Here is a 25,000-nt window from a genome sequence, read left to right as displayed (position 1 = left end):
ACAGTTCACGTGGTTTGACTTGGACCCTGGAGATGTGGGGGTGTGTTTGAAATGCTGGGTATGTGAGATTCCAGGATCCCTAAAATTCCCCCCATCAGCCCAAATCAGCCACGACACTTATGGTGTCTGCAGTTAATTAGCTTCTTTAGTTGTAGCAGTGGGGCGGCACAGTGGCGTGGTGGGTGGCGTGGTGGGTGGCGCGGTCGCATCACAGCAAGTAGGGTCTGGGTTCGATTCCCCAGCTGGGCGGCCAGCGTCTGTGTGGGTTTCCTCTGGTCCCCCCCCCCCACAGTCCAAAGAACTGTGCAGTCTGTCTGTCTGCCCGATGATACTGGGATAGGCTCCAGCAAAAGCGGCTTAGAAGGGGTGTGTGTGTGTGTTAGCACTGGAGCTACAAGGCTAACCTAGCTAACAAGTAATGCCTAGTAATACTACACTAGTTAGCATGGTGCTAACTGCATGTCTGCATCATTACACACTCGCCTCAAACCTCTAACAGACAGTTATGTGTAAACAGATGTAAATACGGATACAGTTCAATGTCAAGGTGGCTGCTACTGTCTGTAGCTATGCTAATGTGCTATTGTTTATTTGGCATAGCATAAACTACAGGCATGTCTTGGCTGACTGACTATGGCGAAATAGGAAAAGCGACATTTTTTACCAAACTATTCCTTAATAGGGGCATTCAGGCCTAAGGCAAGAGTTTATATATGTATATATTCAATATATATATATATATCTCTGTTGTCGGATCAAAACCTCGTATCTCCAAAATGCCAACTTTACAGGAGAAGGAAAAAACACACCTTACTGTTAATGTAAGTCAATGGAACCAGACGTCTTTCTAAGTAATTTTGGGTCATTTCTGTTGGTCCATTCATCATAAAATTTACATAAAATATATGGGACCAGGGGTGCTTTCAAACTGTGTCAAAAACTGAAAAATGACAAAAATGGAGATACAAGGTTTTTTGAGAGCAACGATACGTGTATATATTATATAAAATGTTATTTGTGGTGTTCTGCAGCCTCACTGGTGAGTTTTGTGAGTTTTATCTTTATTTAGCACAGAAACCATTTTTAACCATTTCTTTCTGCCAGAATAAGAAACCAAGCTGAGAAGTCTAGACAGCCAGCTACCAGGTCCTCATCTGACAAGTCCTCTCTGGTTGAGGAATCAGTTCTACAGTTTCATGGCTAGCAGTTTATATAACTACAGCTCATATCTACAGTTACACTACAATTACATACCTAGCAGTAACATTAGCTATCTGACTTCACCAGCCAATGAAAATAAGCTATTTCAAAACAGGCCCCAGAAATCCACCACCAAAGCAGTTACACCTCAGAACCTGTAGAGAGGTGAATTCCCACTCTGCAGTGTCTTACACTAGGGGGCGCTCCTGAGCGGGTTGATATGGAGCTTTATCAAAATCATAGTTTATAAACGCTGAAACATTTTACTGTAAAAGAATTCCTTCATTTCTGGAACAGCTTAGAATATTTTAACACCGCTGTTATATTTAAGAGCTTTTAATCTCGAGTTATAGGAGTTTAAACCACTGCCTCCTGTACGTTCATGATGTCAGAGAGCGTGAACAGCCAATGAGCTGCTCCGCTCGCCCGTCAATCATCCCGCTCTAGCAGTAAAGCCCCGCCTCCTGCTGCCTGAAACCCGTTTACTGTAGAATAAAGGAAACACACAGGTGAGTTTTCTCTGCTGTTTTAGTGAAACTCGTCCTCCTGCTGTCTAAAACTAAAGGAACGTTCTGGTTCAGTGATTAGAAACTATTTTAACTTCTCGTTTTTAGCCGTTGAGCTCCATTCACTCCCATTCACTGAGGACTCGCTCGCAGGCGCCCCCTGCTGTTCAGCAGCCCTGTTTTTGATATAACGGGGGAAATAAGAAGAGGCCAGGCTCCTCATAAACTGGCTCTGGTTATAGTTTTTCTGAAGTGACTCCCACCTTCAAGATGCATCATCAGAAGGTTTTTTTTTCTAGTCTTTACACTGGAAAATCTCACTCTGAAGACGAGCAGCACCACAGTAAGAGGAGAATTACTATGTTTACAACACGATGGTCATGGTTTTCACCGGAAGGCTGGAACACAGGTTTAATTTGGTGTGATGTTTGCTTTTTCCATGGCAAAAACCTTTCACTCAGGAAGAGGAGGAGGCTGGGAAATGCGTTGGCATGGCTGCTATGCTGGGATGTGTGTCTATATTTACACTACCAACACTGCACACACACACACACACACACACACACACACACACACACACACACACACACACACACACACACACACACACACCCACAAACAAACACACACGCACACAAACGCAAACAAACACACACATGCAAACACACACACACACACACACACACACACACACACACACACACACACACGCACACAAACGCAAACAAACACACACACACACACACACACATACACACAAACATACAATCACTACCCCCAAACATGCTACCATGCTATTTTAAATGTGGCCCAAGGCCTTGTTCACATGAGTCAGTGTGTGTGTGTGTGTGTGTGTGTGTGTGTGTGTGTGTGTGTGTGTGTGTGTGCGCGTAGATGAAGGGCATTACAGTCTCAGAGCAGAGTCTCTTTTGTGTCACATGTGCTTTTTTCTTCCTCTCAAGAAATGTGTGTTTGAGTGTGTGTCTGTGTATGTGTGTGTGTGTGTGTATGTGAGTGTGTCTGTGTGTATGTGTGTGTGCGCGCATGCGCAAGTGCAAAAGAGAGGAACTGGAGCACTGTATCCATGGCAACTATCACCACCCTATCCACCATCTCTCTCTCAAACACAAACACACACACACACACACACACACACTCACACAGGCATTTGCCAGTATGATTTTTTTTTGTCTCATAACCTTGTATCACAGTTTGTGTTATTGTCATGATATTGTGTATATATAGTCATAAATATATGTTGTAGCAGTCATTTTAAACAGCAGTATAGTTGTGCAACATTTATAATAGTTTCAGTAACATTAAAATCATTAAACAATAACATAAAACATTTTTTAATTGTTCATGTAATAATCACAAGCATTCAATTAATGTGGAAACTTTCACTTTAGTAGAGGCTTTTTTTATTCAAAAATGCATAACAAGAATGCTAATTTCTGCTAGCGCATAATGAGATTTTCCTTTATGTGTTAGCATCAAGCTAACAGTTGCGGATCCTTTTCCACACTGGCTTCAATACTACGTAGCTTGAGTCTACGCATTGACCTGTTACCTATTTTTTTCCTACATTGCAGCTTTACATTGAGTCCTTAGACCCTAATAATAACAGTGAAAAGTGTAGCAAGTCATTAACACCCCTTATTGGCAACAATATTTTTGGTTGTTGTTCATAATAACCACATCATGGAATGCGATGCTTTCTGAAAGAGATTACTGGTGCTCAGAATTAGTAGCATTAACATCACCCTTTACTGAAACTTAAAGGCCCAAACCCTGAAAAACAGCCCCATATCATTATCCCTCCTCCACCAAACTTTACTGTTCACACTATGCATTCCAGTAGGTGGTATCCACCAAACCCAGATTCATCAGACTGACAGATAGAGAATTCATCACTCCAGAGAACACGTTTGCACTGATCCAGAGTCCAGTGGCGGCGCTTTACACCCCTGCAGTCGACGCTTGGCCTTGCGCACAGTGATCATAGGCTTGTGTGCAGCTGCTCAGTCATGCAAACCCTACCGCTCCACGGTTGAGCTCTTGCTGCTCCTCACTTCTATTTCACAATAATAGCACTAGCCATTGTCTAGGGCAGATCTAGCAATGGAGAAACTGATTGAAGGTCACTGATCTCCTCAGCACGACACATTCTGCTGCCACTGTTTGTCTATGGAGATTGCATGGCTATGTGCTTGATTTTATACACCTGTCAGCTATGGGTGTTCGTGAAGCACCTAAACTCAGTAAGTAGGAGTGGTGTCCGCAAACTTTTGGCCATGCAATGTATAATCGCAGTGTTGTATTTTGGTCCATATTGTGTGGGTCTAGCTTTCAGTCTGGGTTCTTTTGTCAGTGTGTGTGCTGCTACAAAGCCAGCGGTATTAACAGCCTGTCTGTGTGTGTGTGTGTGTGTGTGTGTGTGTGTGTGTGTGTGATTAGCTGGCCAATGCTAGTGGGAGATGTCAGTGTGACAGCATTCACTCCCCCTCCCTCTCTCTCTCTCTCCCTCTCTCAACCCCCCCCCCCCCCTTTCCTTTTGTGTGCTCGCTTATCCGTTCTCTCTCTCTCTCTCTCTCTCTCTCTCTCTCTCTCTCTCTCTCTCTCTCTCTCACCCTCTCTCTCTCTCCCTCTCTCTCTCTCTCTCTCCGCAGTCATGGCAGGCGCAGGTCAGTGTTCCTCTCTCTTGTGTTAGCTTAGCTTTTTACTATTATGGCTTTAAAGTGTCTCAGTGTGTCTCTTTAGGTTTCCGTGTGATGGTTCTGTGTGTTATTCTCTGCTTAGCCCTTGTGGATTAGCACTTTCTGTGGTTGGAACCCAAATTTGGTCTCGTGTCCCGTGAAAGAAGACACCTAGAGCACTGGCAATGTTTTCTGTTTGACATTTGACCTCCGTTTGTGCTGCCCAAGGATGATCTTGATGATTTTTTAGGGTGCTACTGTACATTACCGGTGCAGTCTCAGTGTCTTTACAGGCGATGGAAACGTACACAACAACAGCTGCTGCCCGGTTAAGCCACATTAAGGCTATTTAGAGGCACTGGACGCTGAAGGTGTTAAAGGTTCCCTGCTTTTTAACTAAGGAATGTCAAAAGTCTAGGGCTGAATCTCAAGTGGCTCCTGGAACTACGGCTTCTACACCCAAACAGAGCACTAAATGATGGATACTGAACACTGACTGAATGTTAAAGTCTTTCTATTATGCATATAGAGCAGTGGTTGGGTGTAGAAGCTGTTCATGACCTACATAGTGCACTACGTAGGAAGCAGGGAGCCGTTTGAGATCAATATAAAAAAAATGTATAACTGGAATTGGTCAGCCGCTAAAACTAGTATACAGTAATCTGAGATGGGAGTTAAGAGGGATGGTCTGTGTTATTCTGCAGCAGCTGAATTAAAACCCCAGGTGAACAGGTTGTGATCGGTTAACACTAACCGGTGTCCTACGCAGCCGCGGCTTTGCTTAGAGCAAAAAATATGAAATGGCCGATATTCCTGCCCTCCTCTCCGCTCGGCTGGGTTAAATTTAGCACTGCGGGACTAAAGGGAGAACCACTCAGGAGACTAGAGCGGCGCATACGTTCTTCTCCCTTTTTCAGTCCTTGTGCTGCAGGTGTAATAACCCTGTCTGAAGCCATCACCCCTTGCGGAAAGATCTCAGTTTCCGTAGCGACCAACCAGAATGATTCAGTCGAGATTTGTTGGTTCTCATGGCAACACGCTACCCATCCTTTCGTTTCTGAGTCGTGTGGAAAGTGAACAAAGAGGGAAAGTGTTGCTTTTCCACCCACACCAAGAGCCGTCCACTGCTCGGAGCCTTCTGGGCACCTGCACCATGCCAATTCAAACATATTTAGAGCGAAGGATTGGTGAAACATCACACTTGCACGGTTTCCTCCCCCTGTACCGAGATTTAGTCCATCGGCCAAGACACGGCATGCTTCTTTGGCTTTCGCACTGGAGCTATGAGGCAAAAGTACAGGCAATTTAGGCTTCCATTGTCTACATATTTCTGTCAGTGTTTATTTGTGGCCAGTTCCTGCTCGCTGGTTAGATCTCCACCTATCACACCATGCTTCCAAGACGGGAAGGCTAGCTCGAGCTTCCTCCGAGACACACATAGCTCCACTGCATCCTTTCAAAATGCCGCTAATGTGACACCATTGGAGCTCTTAAGGAGAACGCTAACTGCTCATTTTGTTACATCTGCTGAAGGACACCTATGTTGGCTGAGGGATGAGGGGAGAGGGAAGACCACCCTACTCGCCAAGACAGTGATGACAGTTATGGTGTCTCAGACTACCAAACACGGATGGCTGTGGCATCGCCAGCAATCGAACTCATGATCTCCCAGCTCACAGCCTAAGACCACCTCTGCATTTAACCCATCTGTGCAGTGAAACACCCACATACACACTAACACCAACCCTTATCTACCAGTGGGCCGCCCTATCCACGGCGCCCGGGGGCAGTTGGGGGTTGGGTGTCTTGCTCAAGGGCACTTCAATCATGTCCTGTCAGCTCAGGGGATCAAACTGGCGACCTTCTGGTCATCAGGCTGGTTCCCTGACCTCCAGCCCACAACTACCCCAAAGAAACCCTTTTCAACGAAGGTGAGATTCATACCCATGTGTGCAGGAGCGCAAGGGGTTAGCAGTCCAACGCCTTAACCTCTCGGCCAGCTCTTTGACTATTACTTGTTCTGTTATTATTATAACATAATTCTATTACTTGTTCCATCACCATTTTAATTATTTTAATACCATCTCATTCACTCATTCAGTTCCATTGTGTTATGGCTCTGCAGAAAAGCTTTAAAAAAGCCTCTCCAGTGCTTTTTGGTGTAGGCCTACAATCAGCAGGTTTAGCCCCGCCCACTCACACTGACATTTTAAGGAGGACAACCAATCAGAGCAGCGCTCATTTACATATCTTAGATCTTACAGATCTTAGGGCTTTAAAGGCACATAACAGCCTTAGAAAATGGTCATGTAAAAATGAATTATGACCATTTTTGATACATTCAAGAACAAATGTTTTGACTAAATTCTAGTTTTCCTTTAACATTCCATCAAAATGTACTAAACTTTGAGGTCACCATCATCCACCGAGCAAAAGGGGCAAAATAATATTAACCAGTAAAACCAGAGAAAACACCCAGCCAACCCAGAGCCTCACCCATAAATGCGTCACAGTACGGAAAGGGAAAACATCACGAATTCCCATTCCCACTAGCTTTAAGCTCCTACTGATAGAGCACTTTCGTCAGACGCTCGATGCGCCCCTCGGTAGCACTGCACTCTTTTTTTTCTTGAACGTGTGAGAGTCTGTAGCTAAATAAATCCGGCTGAACCTTTGAGCTGCTACATCAGGCGGTAAGTGCTAAGCCTGGGTTTAGTCTCAGTCTAGTACACATTCTCAAAGAGCTCCAAAGCTGGACTGAAGCTGTGACCGAGAGAGAGCTCAGGCCTGTTTAATCACTCCACTGAACGCTCCGGGATGAAGCTCTTTTGGCTGAAGTATATGAACACTACAGCGAACAGCACTCGACCCCAGACAACCTGAACAGAGCAGGCAGTTTGTAGACGCCAGCGTTTCTCCTGAAGTTAAGGTGTTAATAGCGAGTCTGTGCTGCAGTAACAGCCTCGACTCCTCCCCTTTACACTAGACGTTGGAACATCGTTGCGAGGATTTGATGGAGCATTACTGAGGTCAGGTGCTGATGCTGGATGTTTCAGTTCTGGGTCACTCCAACTCATCCCAAAGGTAGTGGATGGAGCTCCATCGCTGCACTTCCACTGCTCCACAGCTCCAGTAGCCCACGCTTGGCATTGGGCCTGGAGACCTTAGGCTCATGTGCAGCTGCTCCAGAGTGTCCCATTCTATTAGACAGTGCTTTTCTATGGAGATTATACAAGCTGCTAACAATGGGCCACCTTAAAGCAGCTTAAATCACTCATCTAGTTACTTTTGGACAGGCTTAGCGCTGGAACTACAAGGCTAGTGCTGGAGACTGATGGAGCTAACTCCAAGCATTGTTGGCTTTAACCACATCACTTAGTGTGGTGCTAACTGCATGCCTTCATCGTGGCCCAAACCAGGATGTGTGGTTAGGTCATCTCAGACTTGATGGTCTGGTTCCTGACAACACTGTTATGTATAAAAATAGACAAAAGTACGTACAAAATTCAGGCCTCAAGGCTGCAGCAGCTGTTGTGTTTGGCTTTGCCTCGTATTTGTACATTTCTATAGCTAAGAGCATATAAACTCACCAGCCACTTTATTACTCACTTTATCACTTTATTTCCATTTTAGATAGATACTTTATTAATCCCGAAGGTCTAGTGTCCAGATGTGCAAGATGCGCAAATTTTATTCCCATTATTACCTGTTAATTCCCATGGTAAATTTCCCAACTTTGAAAATTCCTGGAATTTTGCAACCCTAGGTGCTGTGCAAGCTTGATTTCTGGCGGAGATCCTTGGTAAACATGCTCTTTAAGCTGGTCACTTTGAGGCCTTATCTCAAAACCCCTGATAAAGTGGCTATTTCTGCCAGCGTCCTGGCCACCAGCACTCGATATTAACCCCCCGCTTGTGTGTGGACAGGTGCTTCTAACGTAAGCACAGCTGCAGGTAGAAGTGTAGGACACAGCCAGGTGTTCACACACGAGGACGTGACCAGTGGTAAAAATGTCTAAACCTAAAATTTGCACAGACGGTATTTTAACAATGAAACGTTGACCACACTTACGACCGCAGCTCGTCTAAACCTACAGCTGTGGACGGTTTATTAAGCGAACGGTCCAACTGGAACCACCAAGAGAGAAAGCGGCACAGGCGTTGACCTACACGCTTAAAAAGATGGTTCTTCAAAGGTTCTTTAGTAGAGACAATGGTTCTTTTTGGCAGAACCATTTTACCATGCAAAGAACCAGTTAAGCATGCAGATGGTTCTTTCAGTGTTCGTGGTTTTACATGGAATCATTGGAGCCCTCATTCTCCAATATCTTCCTGAGTTTGTTCTTGAGAAAGGTCCCTCTACATCAGATGTTCTAAAGCGCAGAACTGTTCTCACCGTTGGGCTCTTGAGTGTGTGTAGATTCTGCTCTTACCTAAGAACAAACCCCAGATAAGAGAACACTGGTGCCAGAATCTTCGTCAAAACTGCGTACGTGTGTTTTTACGAAGACATTTCTTCTTAAGAACGGTTGATGAATGAGGCCCAGTGTCTATTAAAGAACCCTTGAAGAACCATCGTTTACATTAAAACACATTAACAATCAAGCTAAAACTGATCATGGCCAGAAGAATTATAAAGGAGGAGGAGACCAGTCACTGTTTGGAATATGAGTGGGAAAACTCATAATGCTCAACGCGGCGTCTGTTTACAGGGAACGTCCCGCCCTTCAATAGAAAGAGCCAGTCAGCTTGCTGCTAAAGCCATGGGTGTGAAAGATCTGTACAAGTGGCATAGGAGGGGCAGTCGTGGGCTGGAGGTGGGGGAACTGGCCCTGTGACCGGAAGGTTGCCGGTTCAATCCCCAGTCCGTGACTGAGGTGTCCTTGAGTGTCCTTGACGCCTAACCCCCAGTTGCTCCCTGGGCACCGTGGATAGGGAGGATTTCCTAACAAACCAAAAGTTTCTTGTGCATTATTTGAGCTAAACACTATAAATCCATATGGGAAGATTTTATTCTAAACGTATTTACCAAATATATTTCTGCAATATATGAAATTGGCCAAACATTAATTGTTAAATATATTTTAAAATGCATTTCCTTGCATTACAGAACATTACAGAACTAAATATACATAAACTGAATGAACTGAGAAGCTGAGATATCAAATCAATTTTCTCAGAGAATCAATACCTACAACCCAGAACTAAAACGAAGATACAAACCCATTTGAAAAGGCATCAGACAGTATTTTCATACATTTCTAAATGTATTTGATAAATATATTTACATATTTATTTTTGTATGGTACATTTTAAAATAAATGCATTTTAAAATATATTTAGTTAATATGGGAATATATTGTGTAATACAGCACTGTGTGAAGGTCTGAGGCCCCCAAGACTCATTTTCAAAATCTATTTATTTGTGTAGTTTGTGTTTATTTGCTGAGAAAAGTGTTAATATTAGAATAAACAAAACTTATAGAATATTAATGAATAATGATAATAAATAAATAGTGTTTGTATATATATATATAAAATAAACAGTGATTTTCTGGATGTTTGTGTTTGTTGACCCATCTCCAAGCCGCTCCTCGAGGAAGCCCAGTATTATATGTAGTTATAAAGCAGCTCCTGGTTTGACCAATCAGTGCTCAGTAAATTGAGCTCATGATGTAATTGATGATATTAACGAGTCTCTGTGGCGGCTGTGAAGGTGTCCAGGAAAAGTATGGACCCGAGAAATTCTTGTTACTGTTTATAGTTTTTCTGTTTATTTGAATTATGAATACGACTTTATTCTTTATATTGTGATAAACTCCCTGCTGAGGTCAGCTGGTTAAACATTCGCTCAGACGCCTAAAACTCTCACTCAGTACTGCATGTTTTAGTGTTTGGAATGTATTTCAGCATCAGCTGCATTGTGTTTGACACGTATTTCAAATATATGTCCATATTTTTTTCCAATATGGGAAAATATTAGTTTTTGAAACCAGTTTGGCCGTCAGTGTCGAGTTTTTAGGTCTTCTAAAAGAGAAGACTCTGCTCTTGTATGACTGGGAATAACTGAGTGGACAGACTTTCTCATAAGGACTTTGAACAAAGTAGCCTGCCAACTGACCAGAGACCGTAGAACTGGCAGGAACCTGAAGGCGAAGGCTGCACCAGTCAAGATGAGGACACTCAGGGTGTGAAATGACCAATTAATCTGCCCCACTATCAATTTGTCCATGTAGGAATCATCGTGTGCCGAGTTCAACACTGCGCGCTGCTCAGAAACATGCACTGCGGTCAGCTGAGAGAGATCAGCCACAAAGCAAGACTGAAACGAAATGTACCTTTGACTGAGACGGTCACTCTGAAGAAATGTCCACTTTCCCGTCTCCCCACAGGGGTCACTGGTGTAACCGATCCTCATTGGCATTGAACATAATAAAGGAAACACGTTTTTAATGATCAATGCATTTTACACATTTAACAGCTGCAGAGCATCAAACCACACGCTGTCCATCAGGGAACGTCCACTAAAATATGGAATTTAATCCGTTTGTGTTTCTATTTTTTCACAGTGACCTCAGAATAAAGTCGGTCACACCGGTGACGTCAGCTAGAAGCTTCGTATGAGATCATGAGCTGAATGAGAAGATCTCTGAGAACTGAGAGACGCAGTGGACTCACCATGAGCTTTTCTCCATAGATCCTCAGAAAACAGGTCAAAGGAGGTCGAGTGACGTCATCGGTGTGACTTTTATATCAAAATAAGAGACTTTTTAAAGTGGTAACACCAGCGACGCGACTCCTGAGGACTTTCATTATATATTTTATGTTTATTTATTTATTTGGCTTTTGTTTTTTGGTCATTTAAATCATATATTTCATCGTCATGTCTGGATTATTGTAGTTAAAATTGCAGAAAAATGTTTTTTTTAACCTCAGATTAGGACCTCAGGCTGAGGGGACCAGCTCTTCTGTGCTGCTGGGAATTCTATACTGATTCATTTAAAAAGCAAATATTGCCAAAGTGACGGCTCATTAATTGTTAAAATAACTTGTTTTATGTTGAAACGTAACAGAATCGTAACCCGAACATGTTTTTCCCCCCCAAGTGTGATGTATCTGTAAACGCTAGGGCCAGAAAACTGGGCGTTTCTGTAGAGTGACCCACATTCGCTTCATTAAATTCTTGGTTCTTCTGCGGTGCCTTCATGCGTTTGTCAGGGGAGGCTTCATGCTGGCATTTCACGTTGGGGCTGTCGGGTTTTCTTCATGACAGCGTTCGTCTTCTGAGCTTTCATGCTAGCGTGTGTTCCTGAAGCTCTCGTTCTAGTGTGTCTGTTTGGAGTCGTCATGCTAGAGTTTCATGCGTCGGTCACTCCTCGGCATCTTCTGCACAGCTGTGTTGACACAAAATAATGTTTTTTTATAATGTCGTTCTCTTCCACGTCGGCGCTTCTCACTTTAAAATTTGCCCCCCCGTTTTTATCCTCTCTGGTTCTTCAGTTGGACGGTACCTGTTGGGAGTATTTTCTGGAATAACGGAGGAGGAACAAAGGAGGAGACTGGCTTCGAGCTTGTGTGAAACTGATTAGAAACGTTTAAAGCTTAGCTGGAACCGTGCGGTTCTGTGTGGATCACGCGCTGAACTCATGATGGAGAGAATCACGGTTCCACTGAATGTTCTGCCCTGCACAGCAGTTCATAAACGGAACTGCTGCATCTTATTTAAGCAGTAGATCCCGAGAGGGAGGGCGTTATCGCGGAATACCATCCCGGCTGTGATCTGGTGGCCGTAGATCATCCCAGCCGTGATGTTATGGGTGATAACTCACTCCTCGAGTGCTCTACTGCTTTAATACAGCAGTTAAATAAATACAGTAAGAAATGAATAAACTGGCCGTGAACGCGGCTTTAATATGTTTTAATGTTCAGCTCCTTCCTCCTAATTAGAGCTCCTTAACGAGCAGCTCGTTGCTACGTCAGAGTAACGAGCTCCGCCCACTCGCTGCTCAGCCGGCAGTTCGTTCTCCAGCTCCTTACACTAAATTCCCAAACTGGCGTCACCACTGAGCAGCTTTTCAGTCGGCAGCTGTGACGGAAGAACAGCTGAACAACCTGGAATCAGCCAGAAATGAACCCAACACCATTCGCCAGACGTGTCTGATCTTCAGAGTCGGACCAAATCAGACTGAGCCGTAAAACTGAGCCAATATCAGGTTCAGCTCAGTTTGGTCAGTTTGTCCAGATCAGTATTAATGTTGTTTTGTTCCAGCCGGTCTGTGAAGCTTCTTACAGCCCGTTTAGTTTGGCGAATGGTGTTGGGTTCATTTCTGGCTGATTCCAGGTTGTTCAGCTGTTCTTCTGTCACAGCTGCCGACTGAAAAGCTGCTCAGTGGCGACGACAGTTTGGGAATTTAGCGTCGTCTCGTCTTCAGAGTCGGACCAAATCGGCTGATAACATCAGATCAAATAAAGTCCAGTTCGGTCAGATTTCACCAGCATTTACTGAACATCAGATCAAATAAAGTCCAGTTCGGTCAGATTTCACCAACATTTACTGAACATCAGATCAAATAAAGTCCAGTTCAGTCAGATTTCACCAACATTTACTGAACATCAGATCAAATAAAGTCCAGTTCGGTCAGATTTCACCAGCATTTACTGAACATCAGATCAAATAAAGTCCAGTTCGGTCAGATTTCAACAACATTTACTGAACATCAGATCAAATAAAGTCCAGTTCGGTCAGATTTCACCAACATTTACTGAACATCAGATCAAATAAAGTCCAGTTCGGTCAGATTTCACCAACATTTACTGAACATCAGATCAAATAAAGTCCAGTTCGGTCAGATTTCAGCAACATTTACTGAACATCAGATCAAATAAAGTCCAGTTCGGTCAGAATTCAAAAACATTTACTGTCAGTTTCCTCTTTTTAGATCACGTCATGTGGAATAACTTCCCTCTGACTCACTTTCTTCTCTGACTGCTGTTTCTCTCCTCGTCCCTCCCCTGTGTGGCGTCACTCACTCCAGTCTCAGAGCTCATCGTAATGCACAGATCTGGTTGGCTGAGTAGCGTCACGTGATATTTACAGCACATGTGATTGGTCTTAGTCGCCAGCCGCTAAAGCCATAAAGTCTAGAAAAGCTACGCCCATTAAAACAGGACCACCCCATCAAAATTAAATAATTCTCCACAGTTTATCGGTTATACGTCCCGGTCCGTGTAGGACAGCGTCTGGGTTCGGACTCGGACCGTGGTCCGCCTGTTAGTGACCTCTGCTCTTATAAAATCAACAAAATGTAAACTGACCAAAGGTGTTCAAACGTTTGCCTGCCCAAAAAAAATACCTTGTACACTCAAATAAACCCAGAATGTGATTGTGGTTCTGTTTCTGATTTGCAGTGGTGGACCTGCTGCACTGGCGGGACGTGAGGCAGTCCGGCCTGGTCTTCAGCAGCGTGCTGCTGCTGCTGTTCTCGCTAACTCAGTTTAGCGTGGTCAGCGTGGTGGCCTACCTCGCTCTGGCCACGCTCTCGGCCACCATCAGCTTCAGAGTGTATAAATCGGTGCTGCAGGCTGTGCAGAAGACCGACGAGGGACACCCCTTCAAGTGAGCATCACTGTGTGTTTGTGTGTTACAACGATGGTTCTTTAGCTAAGAAAATGGTTCTATATAGAACCACGAACTCTCAAAAGAACCCTTTGCATGATGAAGGGGTTCTCTGCATGGCAAAAGCGTTCTTCAGTTTGCTGGAGAAAAGGGTTCTTCTTGGTGCTATTGGAACCACATTATCCATCAACCTGAAGAACCCTTTCACAATGCAAACAACCGTTTATGCATGCAAAGGGTTCTTTGAGTGTTCAAGATTCTATATAGAACCATTTTCTTTAGTAAAGAACCCTTAAAGAACTTTTTTTTAAGCGTGTAGGATAATCTGAAGCTCTGTACATAAAGGCCCAAAATATAGGTGCACATATTTAGTGTATCAAAGTATCAAGTCATTGATACACACACACACACACACACACACACACACACACACACACGTATAATATATGGATCATATACTGTATGTCTGATGCATGGATCACGCATATATGCCTGAGACAAACCAGAAGCATTAAAAAATAAATAAATAAATTATATAACACAAAAGTAGTTTATATGAGTAATATATGCCATCCATCCATTTATGGATGTTTTCCATCATACATATTAAATACATACATGTGCACTGTCTATGCTGATAAATAGCCCCATATTTTAAAAAATGGCCAATTTAAATGACGTTGGCACAAATGTTGCATATATATGGCAATATTATAAACCATATGCCTTTACACCGGTCAGTAACGTTCTGACCACCTCCTCGTTTCTACACTCATTCAGCTCCACTTACTGTATAGCTGCACTATACAGTACAGTCCAGCACCACTGCTTTCTCTGATCCACTCAGACCAGCGCAACACACACCACCATCAGCTGTGTTTAGGTTGAAGGGAGGAAGTCTGTGCATCTGAATTTCTGTTTTTTTTAAACCATTTTAAGAGCCGCTTATGATTAATGCGTTAGAGTCCATACGCTATTTTCCTCATAATTTGAGGTCCAATTATGTTAATGCGGTCATAATTCATTTTTACATGCCCATTTTCTAACATCTCTTCATCCCTTATAATTAAACAGGCTGTTCTTGTTTCTGTGCCTTTATAAGTTATGTAAATGAGCTCTGATCTGATTGGCTGCGCTGTATTTGGCCTCATTCAAAAAACAGGCTGAAACACTCCTTATAACACTGGCCTGAATGGGTGGAGCTAAACGAATACAGGCTGAACAGGTGGATATATGTAAATGTGGTGGATGCAACACCATGAAAAAATTAAACGATGAACTCAAAATAGGCTGCAGTTTAGTTTCCACAGACGGACGGAAGTGAACATTTATAAGCTTCAGCATGTTTACGTACCACGTCAGTCGATTCTGTAAAAACCGACCGATCTGATGTGAGATGGGCTCTTTAAAAAGCCTCAGCCTTGCAGTGTTTTTGCTGAGAAAGCAGCAGTTCAGCTGAAAGCGTGCTGAAAGTGATGAGTGCTAACAGAGCCTGCCGGATGATGACTGACGCTGACTGACGTGGTCTCCCCCTCAGGGCCTATCTGGAGGTGGAGATTGCTCTGTCTCCGGATCAGATCAGTAAGTATGTGGAGAAAGTGCAGCTGTATGTAAACCACATGATGAAGGAGCTGCGCAGACTCTTTCTGGTTCAGGACCTGGTCGACTCCATAAAGGTGAGAAAAGTCAGAGTCAGCAGCTTATAGTAACCCTAGGTCAGGGGTCGGCAACATGCAGCCCTTCTACTGCTCCACAGCTGAATCAGATCAGCAGGTAGTAATAAAATAATCCTCCTCTACAGTAAAATAAAGCTCTGCTGATCCTTCAACACAGTTTAACAGTAAATGGTCTTAAACGCTGGAGTTAAATGTAGAACTGCTGATTCACCCTTTAACCCTGAAGATCAGCGCAGACGGCTGGTCACCATAGCAACACAGACAACAGTCTCGCCCAGCTAGTAGCTACGAAACGGCAAAGAGAGAGATTTAAGACGGACATCGATCATTTGGAGATTAATTGACTTTAGTGTTTATAGTCACTCCAGCTGGTTTCCTCACACGATTAATCTGCAGCGAGAAACAAACACCGTCACAAAGCTGAAGTCAGATTCTCGTTCTAATTGTCCCGTTCCACCTTAACTGGTGCAGCGGTTACATTCTGGCACTTCAGGCACCATTTAAGGTGGAACGGGAAAAGCTGGCGAATGAGAAGCGACTTCAGCCTTATAAATAGTCAAACATTGAAAGACGTTTTACTAGAAACTGATCTACTTTTGTGGAAGTTTCCTGCTGGAGATGCGAGAAAAGCGGCTGTAGCTGCTCTGCTTTAAGTTGCAGCTCAAAGTCTGCATATTGTTTATAGTACGTTTTATCCTATACGAGCACATCAGCACACAGACACCTTTAGAGCCAAGATGACCATAAAGTGCTGTGGCTGCCAAGGTGGTCTGATTTCTGTAGAAAGGACACAAAGGCGCTTCTGAAAATTTAGGTTGCGACCCCTGTCCTAGAGAGAAGTGTGGAGGCTCTACTGCGCCACCATGTCCTACACCCTTAAATATAAAGGCACAAATGAATGATTAAATAATGCATTTAGGAAATAAAGTGCATTACATTCTATATAGATTAGAGATATGCATTTTAAAATGTTTCTCCATGTGTTTTAATGGAAAAAATAAATAATAATAATAACGATAAAAACATGCTTTGGATGTTTTTGCCAGGCATAACTGTGGGGATGGATTAGGGAATGTGTGGTGGATGAAATGCCTTAAAAGAGTTTCTCTGTGTGTGTGTGTGTGTGTGTGTGTGTGTGTGTGTAGTTTGCAGTGCTGATGTGGCTGCTGACATACGTAGGCGCCCTCTTTAACGGCCTGACTCTGCTCATCCTGGGTGAGAAATCGCACATTACACTGACTGGACCACTACACTGCATCATGGGCCATTACACCTCCCAGGCTACTACAGTGCTCTGCTATGTAATGTAATTGTGCTCCAGCTGCAGTCGATACTTTTTAAGGTTGTAGACGACATTCAGTCAGGTGGGTTCAAACTTCTGACCGCTAGACACACTACCTGAGTTTCAAAAACTTAGAGGCTCAGACGTCTTTACAGTGGTGGTGATGGGAACCAGGCGTCGCCATGACTACAACACAGATATAGACACTTTATTTACCATCCAGAACCACCAGAGAACCTACACGAGTCTTCTGAGCTTATATGGAATGCTGATGATGGAAAACAGTGGAAAATCTGGAATAATGAGTTTTCTTTGGGGACTATTTTGCCGCACAGCGCCCTGCATGTCTCCCTCCACCATGAATGGAGTTGAAGTTCTCTAAACTCTCATAAAACAGCGTCTCAGTCATCAGGCAGTGAATTCAGAACCAGCTCATGTAGGAACTTTCTGTGAGGAGCTTTTAGAGGGACGTCTGGTTCCCATCACCACCACTGTGAACAGCTCTGACTCAAAGTTTATCTAGAACAGAGAACCGCTCTGAATGACTGCTTACATCTTAACTGTATAATTATGCATAAATTCTTAAAAGATCCTCAATGAGTAGGTGTCCAAACGTTTGACCGTGACTGAGTTAACGTATCAGCCACGCAGACCGCATTTCACTACAGCAGCGGTCGATGATTAACCAGCACGGCCACGATGTTCTCCGCTAGGCCGTCACGACCTAGTACACGTTGTGATGAAATGAAAAATGCTTCTGACTCATCACTTTCTCTCACTTCTCTGCAGCTGTGGTGTCCATGTTCTCCATGCCTGTGGTCTATGAGAAGTATCAGGTATGAGCTCAGTGCCCTCCTGCTTGCATTTCTATTTCTAAACATGTTTATGTTACACACTGTTTTGATTGAGTGTTTAAAGGAGTTGAAAGACTGGCTGTTCTGTCTAGAAAGGCTGTGCATCGTTATTTTAAAAGGGTCTATATTACGGAAAACTTTTCCTTAATAAAAGACTGTCATGGTGATGCGTCTCCCTCCCTCCCTCCCTCCCTCTCTCCTCAGACGCAGATAGATCAGTATCTGGGGCTGGTGAGAACCCAAGTGAACACCATAATGGCAAAGTAAGTCCTTCTTAAAAACAAGAAATCTGAAATTCTTCCATGAACGAAATCCAAAAAGCACTTTCAGTACGGAATGTGGGTCAGGGTGCGACCAGAGACATAAGGGGTGAAATGGGACTGGGCCCAAAATGTGCATGCGAGTATTTATTTAGTTTATTAGTTTTGAACGCAAACAGCAGGGGGCGATCTGACCACTCGCTCTCGCTATATCGGCCAATACAATCGGCCAGCTGATATATCGGTCAGGCCACACCATTTAACTCATGCAGTTCTACAAATTCCATGTTTTCTGTCCGTGAACCGAGTGCATGTGTGTAAGACTGAGCTCATTGTGTATCTGCAGGATAAGGGAGAAGGTTCCTGGGGCCAAAAGGAAGGATGAGTAAACTCCTCCCATCCACCGCCAGTGAAAACACGACAAGCCAGTAAAACTACAACTAATCCCAGCACTGAAGGACCCCAAGGGCCAAAATACCACCTGCGTAAAAATAAACCAGAAAAGCTCACAAATAGTGGCACACGTGGAAAAACCTCACTGTTGTAAAATCACTGTAACCCCCGGCACGAGTAGCTACGGCGGCTAACACGCTAACTCACTAGAGCTGATCACGATTATTGGGGGGGGGTTAAAGCTATAGATAGAACTGAAGGTCATGAACTGCTTTTCTCTTTCATCGCTTCTGATTAAAATGCATGAAGTCCAGTCTTGAGTAGGTAAATATTCGCTCTCTCTCTCTCTCTCTCTCTCTACCACTCTTTTCTTTCCGCTCTTCGTTTTGCGGCGCTTCTTTCCGACGGTAAAAAGAAGAGAAAAAAAAAAAACAAAAACAAAAAAAAAAAACGTGGCGCACCCACGAAACAAAGCATCATGCCGGTCTAGTCATCTGAACTAACTGCTTAAAGTCTCCACCGCACTGTTAGAGCGCTCCACTCTTGGTGTGTATATACATACATGCATACATATTAATATATCCAGTCAAACTGTGGATCGATTTTCTTTTCTCTCTTTCTCTGTTTTATCCTCTGTGTTTTAAAGCACAAGAATAATTTGAAGGCGTGTTCACTAAATGTCGTAAGTGTAATTTTTTGCTTTTGTAAAACTAGGGAAGAAGTCTACACAGGCCGAAGCGCTTTAGGTTTAGCTCCGAGGCTCGGAACGATCCAGCAGACTAAAACTTGTCCAACTTTGTATTACGTTCAGTGTAGTTCTTTCAAAGTCGATGGGACTCTAACTATTTGCACTTATGTATTTAATTGACGAATGAGAAAAATAAATGTCCTGTAATGTAAAACATGGTGTGGCGTCTTTGTTACAGACTCTGTCAATGCTCTCCACCAGCGCTCTCTCAAAGGGAAACTCCACCAGCTTTGCTTCTCAAACGTTTATTTATGCAGAAATTTTGAAAACGGAGCAGTTCTGAGCAGTTTAGTGTGAAACGCTCGGTTCTAGATAAACTGACCGAGTCAGAGCCGTTCACAGTGGAGGTGATGGGAACCAGACGTCCCTCTAAAAGCTCCTCACAGTGGTGGTGATAGGAACCAGACGTCCCTCTAAAAGCTCCTACAGAAAGTTCCTACATGAACTGGTTCTGAATTCACTGCCTGATGACTGAGACGCTGTTTTATGAGAGTTTAGAGAACTTCAACTCCATTCATGGTGGAGGGAGACATGCAGGGCGCTGTGCGGCAAAATGGTCCCCAAAGAAAACTCATTATTCCAGATTTTCCACTGTTTTCCATCATCAACATTCCATATAAGCTCAGAAGCCTCGTGTAGGTTCTCTGGTGGTTCTGGATGGTAAATAAAGTGTCTATATCTGTGTTGTAGTCATGGAGACGCCTGGTTCCCATCACCACCATAAAGACGTCTGAACCGCTTCACACCAAATCACCCTGCATCTCTCTGTTTACGTCTTATGCAAATAAAAAAAAATAAAAAAAAGGTGGATTTCTTAAAACCCTCATCAAAAGACTCTAAATATCAATACTGGATTTAAACAATTAGTTTCCTAGGGGTAATAAATTAATGAGTAATCAGAAAATCTGTGACTACTGGGTTTTTATTGTACCTCAGCTTCTGATCATGTTACAGTTTATTCAATAATGAAGGGTAGTAATACGAGCTGAAGACATCATCACTGCTGCTGGTTAATAACTGCAGAGTTTGAGTTTGAATGAAAGAACAAAACGGGTTATAAGGTCACTTATTTATTAAATAACGTAAACACTGCCGTCTAGTGGCGGGGGCGGTAACTACAGAGGAACATAAAGTGACGTCATAAAAATAAACCTAATCAGTTCTGCAAACCTCCAATCAGAACACTTGGGCTGCGGAGTTCAATGCCCTTAACTACACAATTACACCGTAACAAAGAAATAAACAGCACGAGTAACCATGGCAACGGAAGCGCTCACATATTCAGAAGTGTTACAGGGTGCAACTGGAACAGAACCCCTTTAGTTCTGTCGTTATCCTTCTGGACGACCTCCATCTGCTGGGACGGGTCAACCTAACACACACACACACACACACACACACACACACACACAATATAAACAACAGGCCCTTTTGAAAAGAAACGGAAGCTCATAATCGCTGGTTAAACGAGTTCTGCTGTTGCCTTACAGACAGTTATTAACCTGTGGGCGTCCAAACTAAATAAAGATATAAATGACTAGTGGAGAAATTCCCTCACAGCTATCAGAGCACAGTAACGCCAGCGAACGTCTACAGAGCGATTAAAAAAAAAGCGGTAAAAAGCTAAAGATGCGCTGATCCAGGCGGGGGGGTGGGGGGTTGTTGGTGGGTTGTGTGGGGCGGCGCCGAGTCGTCAGGGTCCGTATCGCCACCGTAGACGTCTCCTTACTTGCGTTTATAAGCACTCGGCTGGTTTCCTGATACGTTTAATCTGTAGCGAGAAGCTGTCAAACACTACAAAGTCTCCTCGCTCAAACTTTCCCGTTCCACCTTAAATGGTGCAGTAGTTACAGTCTGGCAGCTCGGGCAGCATTTAAGGCGGAACCACCGGCTCCAGTGAACGAACATCTGAGCTCTCGCTCTCGCTCTCTCAGCCGCTGGTCATTTTGAGGGAGAGAGTGAAAACTGTTCCTCTGAAAGCGGCTGAAGCTGCAGCTTTACAGCACGAGCTGCGTTCAACGTAACGGCGGTCAGCAGCGCTGAGACGCAGACGCAGGGGATCTTTTACTTCATGACAAAGTTAATTCCTTTAATAACTGCTCCAACTCGTCTTCCTCAGATCATCGTCAGCAAACCACTGAAACTGAGATGAGGCTGTTTTTGCTTTGAGCTGGAACCCTTGAGTGAGCTGCTTTAGAAGAAGCAGCGCCGCCTGAAACGAGAACTTCCAGAAGAAAGAAAGCAGAAATGTGAAAGTGTGGTACCTGATTCCATCTCTTCGGTTTGATGTAATAAACAGGAGTGCGATCTTCTCTCGAGGGAGTTTTACAGAACAGCCTGAAGAACAAAACACAGTCAGCAACACCATCACCTGCAGAAAGAGGCTCTAAACCAGGCAGCTTAATATGAGAATATGAATATTTAGCTTATTTATATTCCTTCATCCAATCTGAGATTACAGAGCATGCGGAAATAATCCAGTCCTCAGCGGTGATCTCAGAGCTCTGCATCATAATAATAATAATAATAATAATAATAATTAAACATTAATATGGCACTTTTCTAAGACTCATGAGAAACAACATGCATAACAACAGAGACACAATCACAGCACAGATGAACTGACATGAGCTATAATAGTTTAGGATGGAGGAAGTCCGTATGCAAGACAGAACAGATGTGGTTTAAGGTTGAAATGAATAACAGATGCATAAATGAGAGCCACTGTATACACGAGCAGGTTAATGGCAAGTTTGTTTTTTATTCCATGTTTTGGCCAAAAGCTGTGGGCCTCATTCTCCAACAGCGTCCTAGGCTTCTTCTTAAACGTGCTTTTGAGAAAGATCCTTAGAAAAAGTCGTTGGATTCATGTCGTGACCTTAAAGCGCAGAACTGTTCTCACCGTTAAGCTCGTGAGTGGAGATTCTAACCCCAGATAGGAAAACAGTGAATGTCAGAATCTTCATCAGAACTGTGGAAGTGGGTTTAAGAGGAAATTTCTATTCTCCAGGGTACATGTCGGTTTTTCCATCTGAATTTACATAAACAAATCACATGAATAAAATAAAAATCTGCATTTATTTATCATGAAAGCCCCTCAGATTAACAGAACATGTGTTTTATGATCTCCACATTTCACCACACGCTCACAATTCACTGCTGAGAGCCAAAAATCTGCGCCGCTCTCTGTGTTGTTCTCTAAAAGTGATGTTTCCAGAGCAGATCACTGAAGAGACGCCGTCTGTTTATAGTTTAGAGCCCAGATTTGGGGAAAAACGGGTCGACTTTCAGTAGAAAAACAAAGTTCAGCTTCTTTTATTATAAGGGTTTAAAATGACATCACCGTCTATTAGACTGGAGAGAAGAGCTACAGCCTCACACGACGCCCAGCTTCTGAATGGAGCTTATGGAATATGAACGTTATGGAGAATGATAATTCCTCTGAGCCACATTAAAGGGGGCGCAGTTTAAACACCCATGTTGTTGCTGCTTATTAATTATAATTCCTTTAATTGGACGTTTTAAACTTTTACAGCCTTTACATTCAGGAAATTCAGTCCTCAGCGACACCGACAAGACACTTCTATGGCGTTATTCTCAGTGAATCAGGGTCTGAATTGTGTTCTGAAGGATCTGAACTGATCCAGTGTTTCTGGCCTCATCGTTCAGTCTGTGTTAGTTTGCCGCGGTCAGCAGTCAGTACCTGACGAGTCGATCCCGAGCGTCGTCCTGCAGAGAGCTGATCCGCTCCGGACACAGATATCTGATGCCATTCAGACCATCACACGCCAACCTGTTCATCGCTTCTCTCAGTGCATTTATCTATACAACACACACACACACACACACACACACACACACACACACACCATACACTGTAAAACCAGGCTTGCTTCTGTGGTTATGAGGCTAATGTAGTAAACAAGTGATGTAAACCCATCGGCATGGTGCTAACAGCATGTCCAACCCGCCACACGCCCTCCTCAAACCCGCCACCCACTCACCACACGCCCTCCTCAAACCCGTCTGGAGGTGTGAGTGAGTGGAAGCACAAGGTGGGTGTTTCTAATAAAGTGGCCAGTGAGTGGAAGCACAAGGTGGGTGTTTCTAATAAAGTGGCCAGTGAGTGGAAGCACAAGGTGGGGGTTTCTAATAAAGTGGCCAGTGAGTGGAAGCACAAGGTGGGTGTTTCTAATAAAGTGGCCAGTGAGTGGATGTCATCTATAAACATTTTCATTTAAGACTGCTGTGAATGTTTTTAGCCATGTGGCAAAAATGAAGGCACTTCTGGGGTTCTTTAAAAGGTAAAAGCAATGGTAACAAAGAACCATGCTTAAATGGTTCTTCCCCATGACCGAGAACCTGTTATGAATAGTTCACTAAAACAAAAGGCACCAAGAAGGGTTCTGCTGTTCCTGCAGAGCGCACTTCTGGAAAATGACTGCTGATAACAGAATAAGGAAGTGTGGAAGATACCTCTGTGATGTCCTCAACATCAAACTTCACGTCAAAGGCGAGCTCAATGTCATGCTCTGGCAGCACGGCCTCCTGGGAGTTGGAGTTTGTTCCTAGACCGCACAAAGCACCAGAAAAGCAGGTTCTCTCTTCATCAGTACTGCAGAACCGAACACACAGACGCACGTGAGCGGTGCGGATACAAGGCCCAAGTGATAAAATCCTCAGCAATAAATCCCATTAAGATTCAAACATTTCCCCAACGCTGAAAATGCAAGAAAGCATTTTCCAAAAAATTGTTGTTTCGTTCTTTAAGCTGCTGCCAGCAAAGGCTTCCATCTTCTGAACGGCTGCTATTTCAATACACTAGGTGGCGCTGTGTTCCTTATAACATTCTTATACAGATAATTGTAAAAATATAACTTGCCACCCCAAATGTAGGTTCATCAGTCAAGACGTACCCGAATAATACTGAATCATACAGACAATGATTTGCCCATGTTGCCCAGCACTATTCATGCAGCGAAGCAGTACATTAATAAAAACAATCAGAGAACTTGTAACAATTTCTCTCAATACTGATAAAGCAGAAGGATAAATATGTAAATGGACCCTCAAAACAATCAAGTGTTTTTGTGTGTTGGGAGCTTCTTGGCCAATCAGCATATTCAACTAAAGGGCAGTCGTGGGCTGGAGGTCAGGGAACCAGCCTCATGACCGGAAGGTCGCCGGTTCGAACCCCAGAGCCGACAGTCCATGACTGAGGTGTCCTTGAGCAAGACACCTAACCCCCAACTGCTCCCCGGGCGCCGTGGATAGGGCTGCCCACCGCTCCGGGCAAGTGTGCTCACTGCCCCCTAGTGTGTGTGTGTTCACTAGTGTGTATGTGGTGTGTCACTGGGTTAAATGCGGAGGTGAAATTTCCCCGTTGTGGGACTAATAAGGGTCTCTTAATCTTAAAACCAGCAACAGGGTGACTCCGGTCAGCACTCGTTCAGTAATGTGTTTGTAATGGACTGTAAGAGAACTGCAATATAATCCCAGAACGGATATCGCTGCTTTAATGGACTTTACTTTTAATGTAAGACAATGGAACCAGACCTTTTCGGTCCATTCATTATGAAATTTACAACGTAAAGATCAAGAGAAATTTTCAGATTACGGCAAAAACCGCAGCAGCGTAAGTGAAAGAGCTGGACTGCCTGTTACCGCAACTCCATGATGGGGGTGAAGAGCATGGTGATGAGGGCGGGCAGGCCGTGGATGAGAGGCATCAGTGTTGTTTCTTTAAGCAGAATACACGAACCTGCACACA

General features: G+C 43.7%; 2 protein-coding genes across 4 annotated transcripts in view; one reads left to right on the top strand and one right to left on the bottom strand.

The window, feature by feature from the left end:
* The window catches only part of rtn1a (reticulon 1a), a 58,407-nt gene extending 39,023 nt beyond the window's left edge, over positions 1 to 19,384 (top strand). The window contains exons 1-7 of one of the 3 annotated variants that reach the window (XM_037538417.1): positions 4,358 to 4,390; positions 13,810 to 14,017; positions 15,555 to 15,693; positions 16,839 to 16,908; positions 17,765 to 17,811; positions 18,034 to 18,092; positions 18,436 to 18,518. In XM_037538417.1, coding sequence (XP_037394314.1) covers positions 4,378 to 4,390; positions 13,810 to 14,017; positions 15,555 to 15,693; positions 16,839 to 16,908; positions 17,765 to 17,811; positions 18,034 to 18,092; positions 18,436 to 18,478 — 579 coding nt within the window. In that variant the 5' untranslated portion in view covers positions 4,358 to 4,377 and the 3' untranslated portion in view covers positions 18,479 to 18,518. Of the gene's footprint in view, positions 1 to 4,357; positions 4,391 to 13,809; positions 14,018 to 15,554; positions 15,694 to 16,838; positions 16,909 to 17,764; positions 17,812 to 18,033; positions 18,093 to 18,435 lie in introns of those variants that run through there. The other 2 variants (XM_017720103.2, XM_017720104.2) reach the window with 2 other exon arrangements.
* Positions 19,385 to 20,134: 750 nt separating this feature from the next.
* The window catches only part of tdrd9 (tudor domain containing 9), a 38,646-nt gene continuing 33,780 nt past the window's right edge, over positions 20,135 to 25,000 (bottom strand). The window contains exons 31-35 of the mRNA XM_017720105.1: positions 24,895 to 24,991; positions 23,707 to 23,845; positions 22,934 to 23,052; positions 21,495 to 21,567; positions 20,135 to 20,602 (exon numbers count right to left, since the gene is read on the bottom strand). Coding sequence (XP_017575594.1) covers positions 20,504 to 20,602; positions 21,495 to 21,567; positions 22,934 to 23,052; positions 23,707 to 23,845; positions 24,895 to 24,991 — 527 coding nt within the window. The 3' untranslated portion in view covers positions 20,135 to 20,503. The remainder of the gene's footprint in view (positions 20,603 to 21,494; positions 21,568 to 22,933; positions 23,053 to 23,706; positions 23,846 to 24,894; positions 24,992 to 25,000) is intronic.

This window comes from Pygocentrus nattereri, chromosome 5, assembly GCF_015220715.1.
Source record: "Pygocentrus nattereri isolate fPygNat1 chromosome 5, fPygNat1.pri, whole genome shotgun sequence".
NCBI classification, from domain to species: domain Eukaryota; kingdom Metazoa; phylum Chordata; class Actinopteri; order Characiformes; family Serrasalmidae; genus Pygocentrus; species Pygocentrus nattereri.
This window is presented reverse-complemented; position numbering and strand designations above follow the sequence as displayed.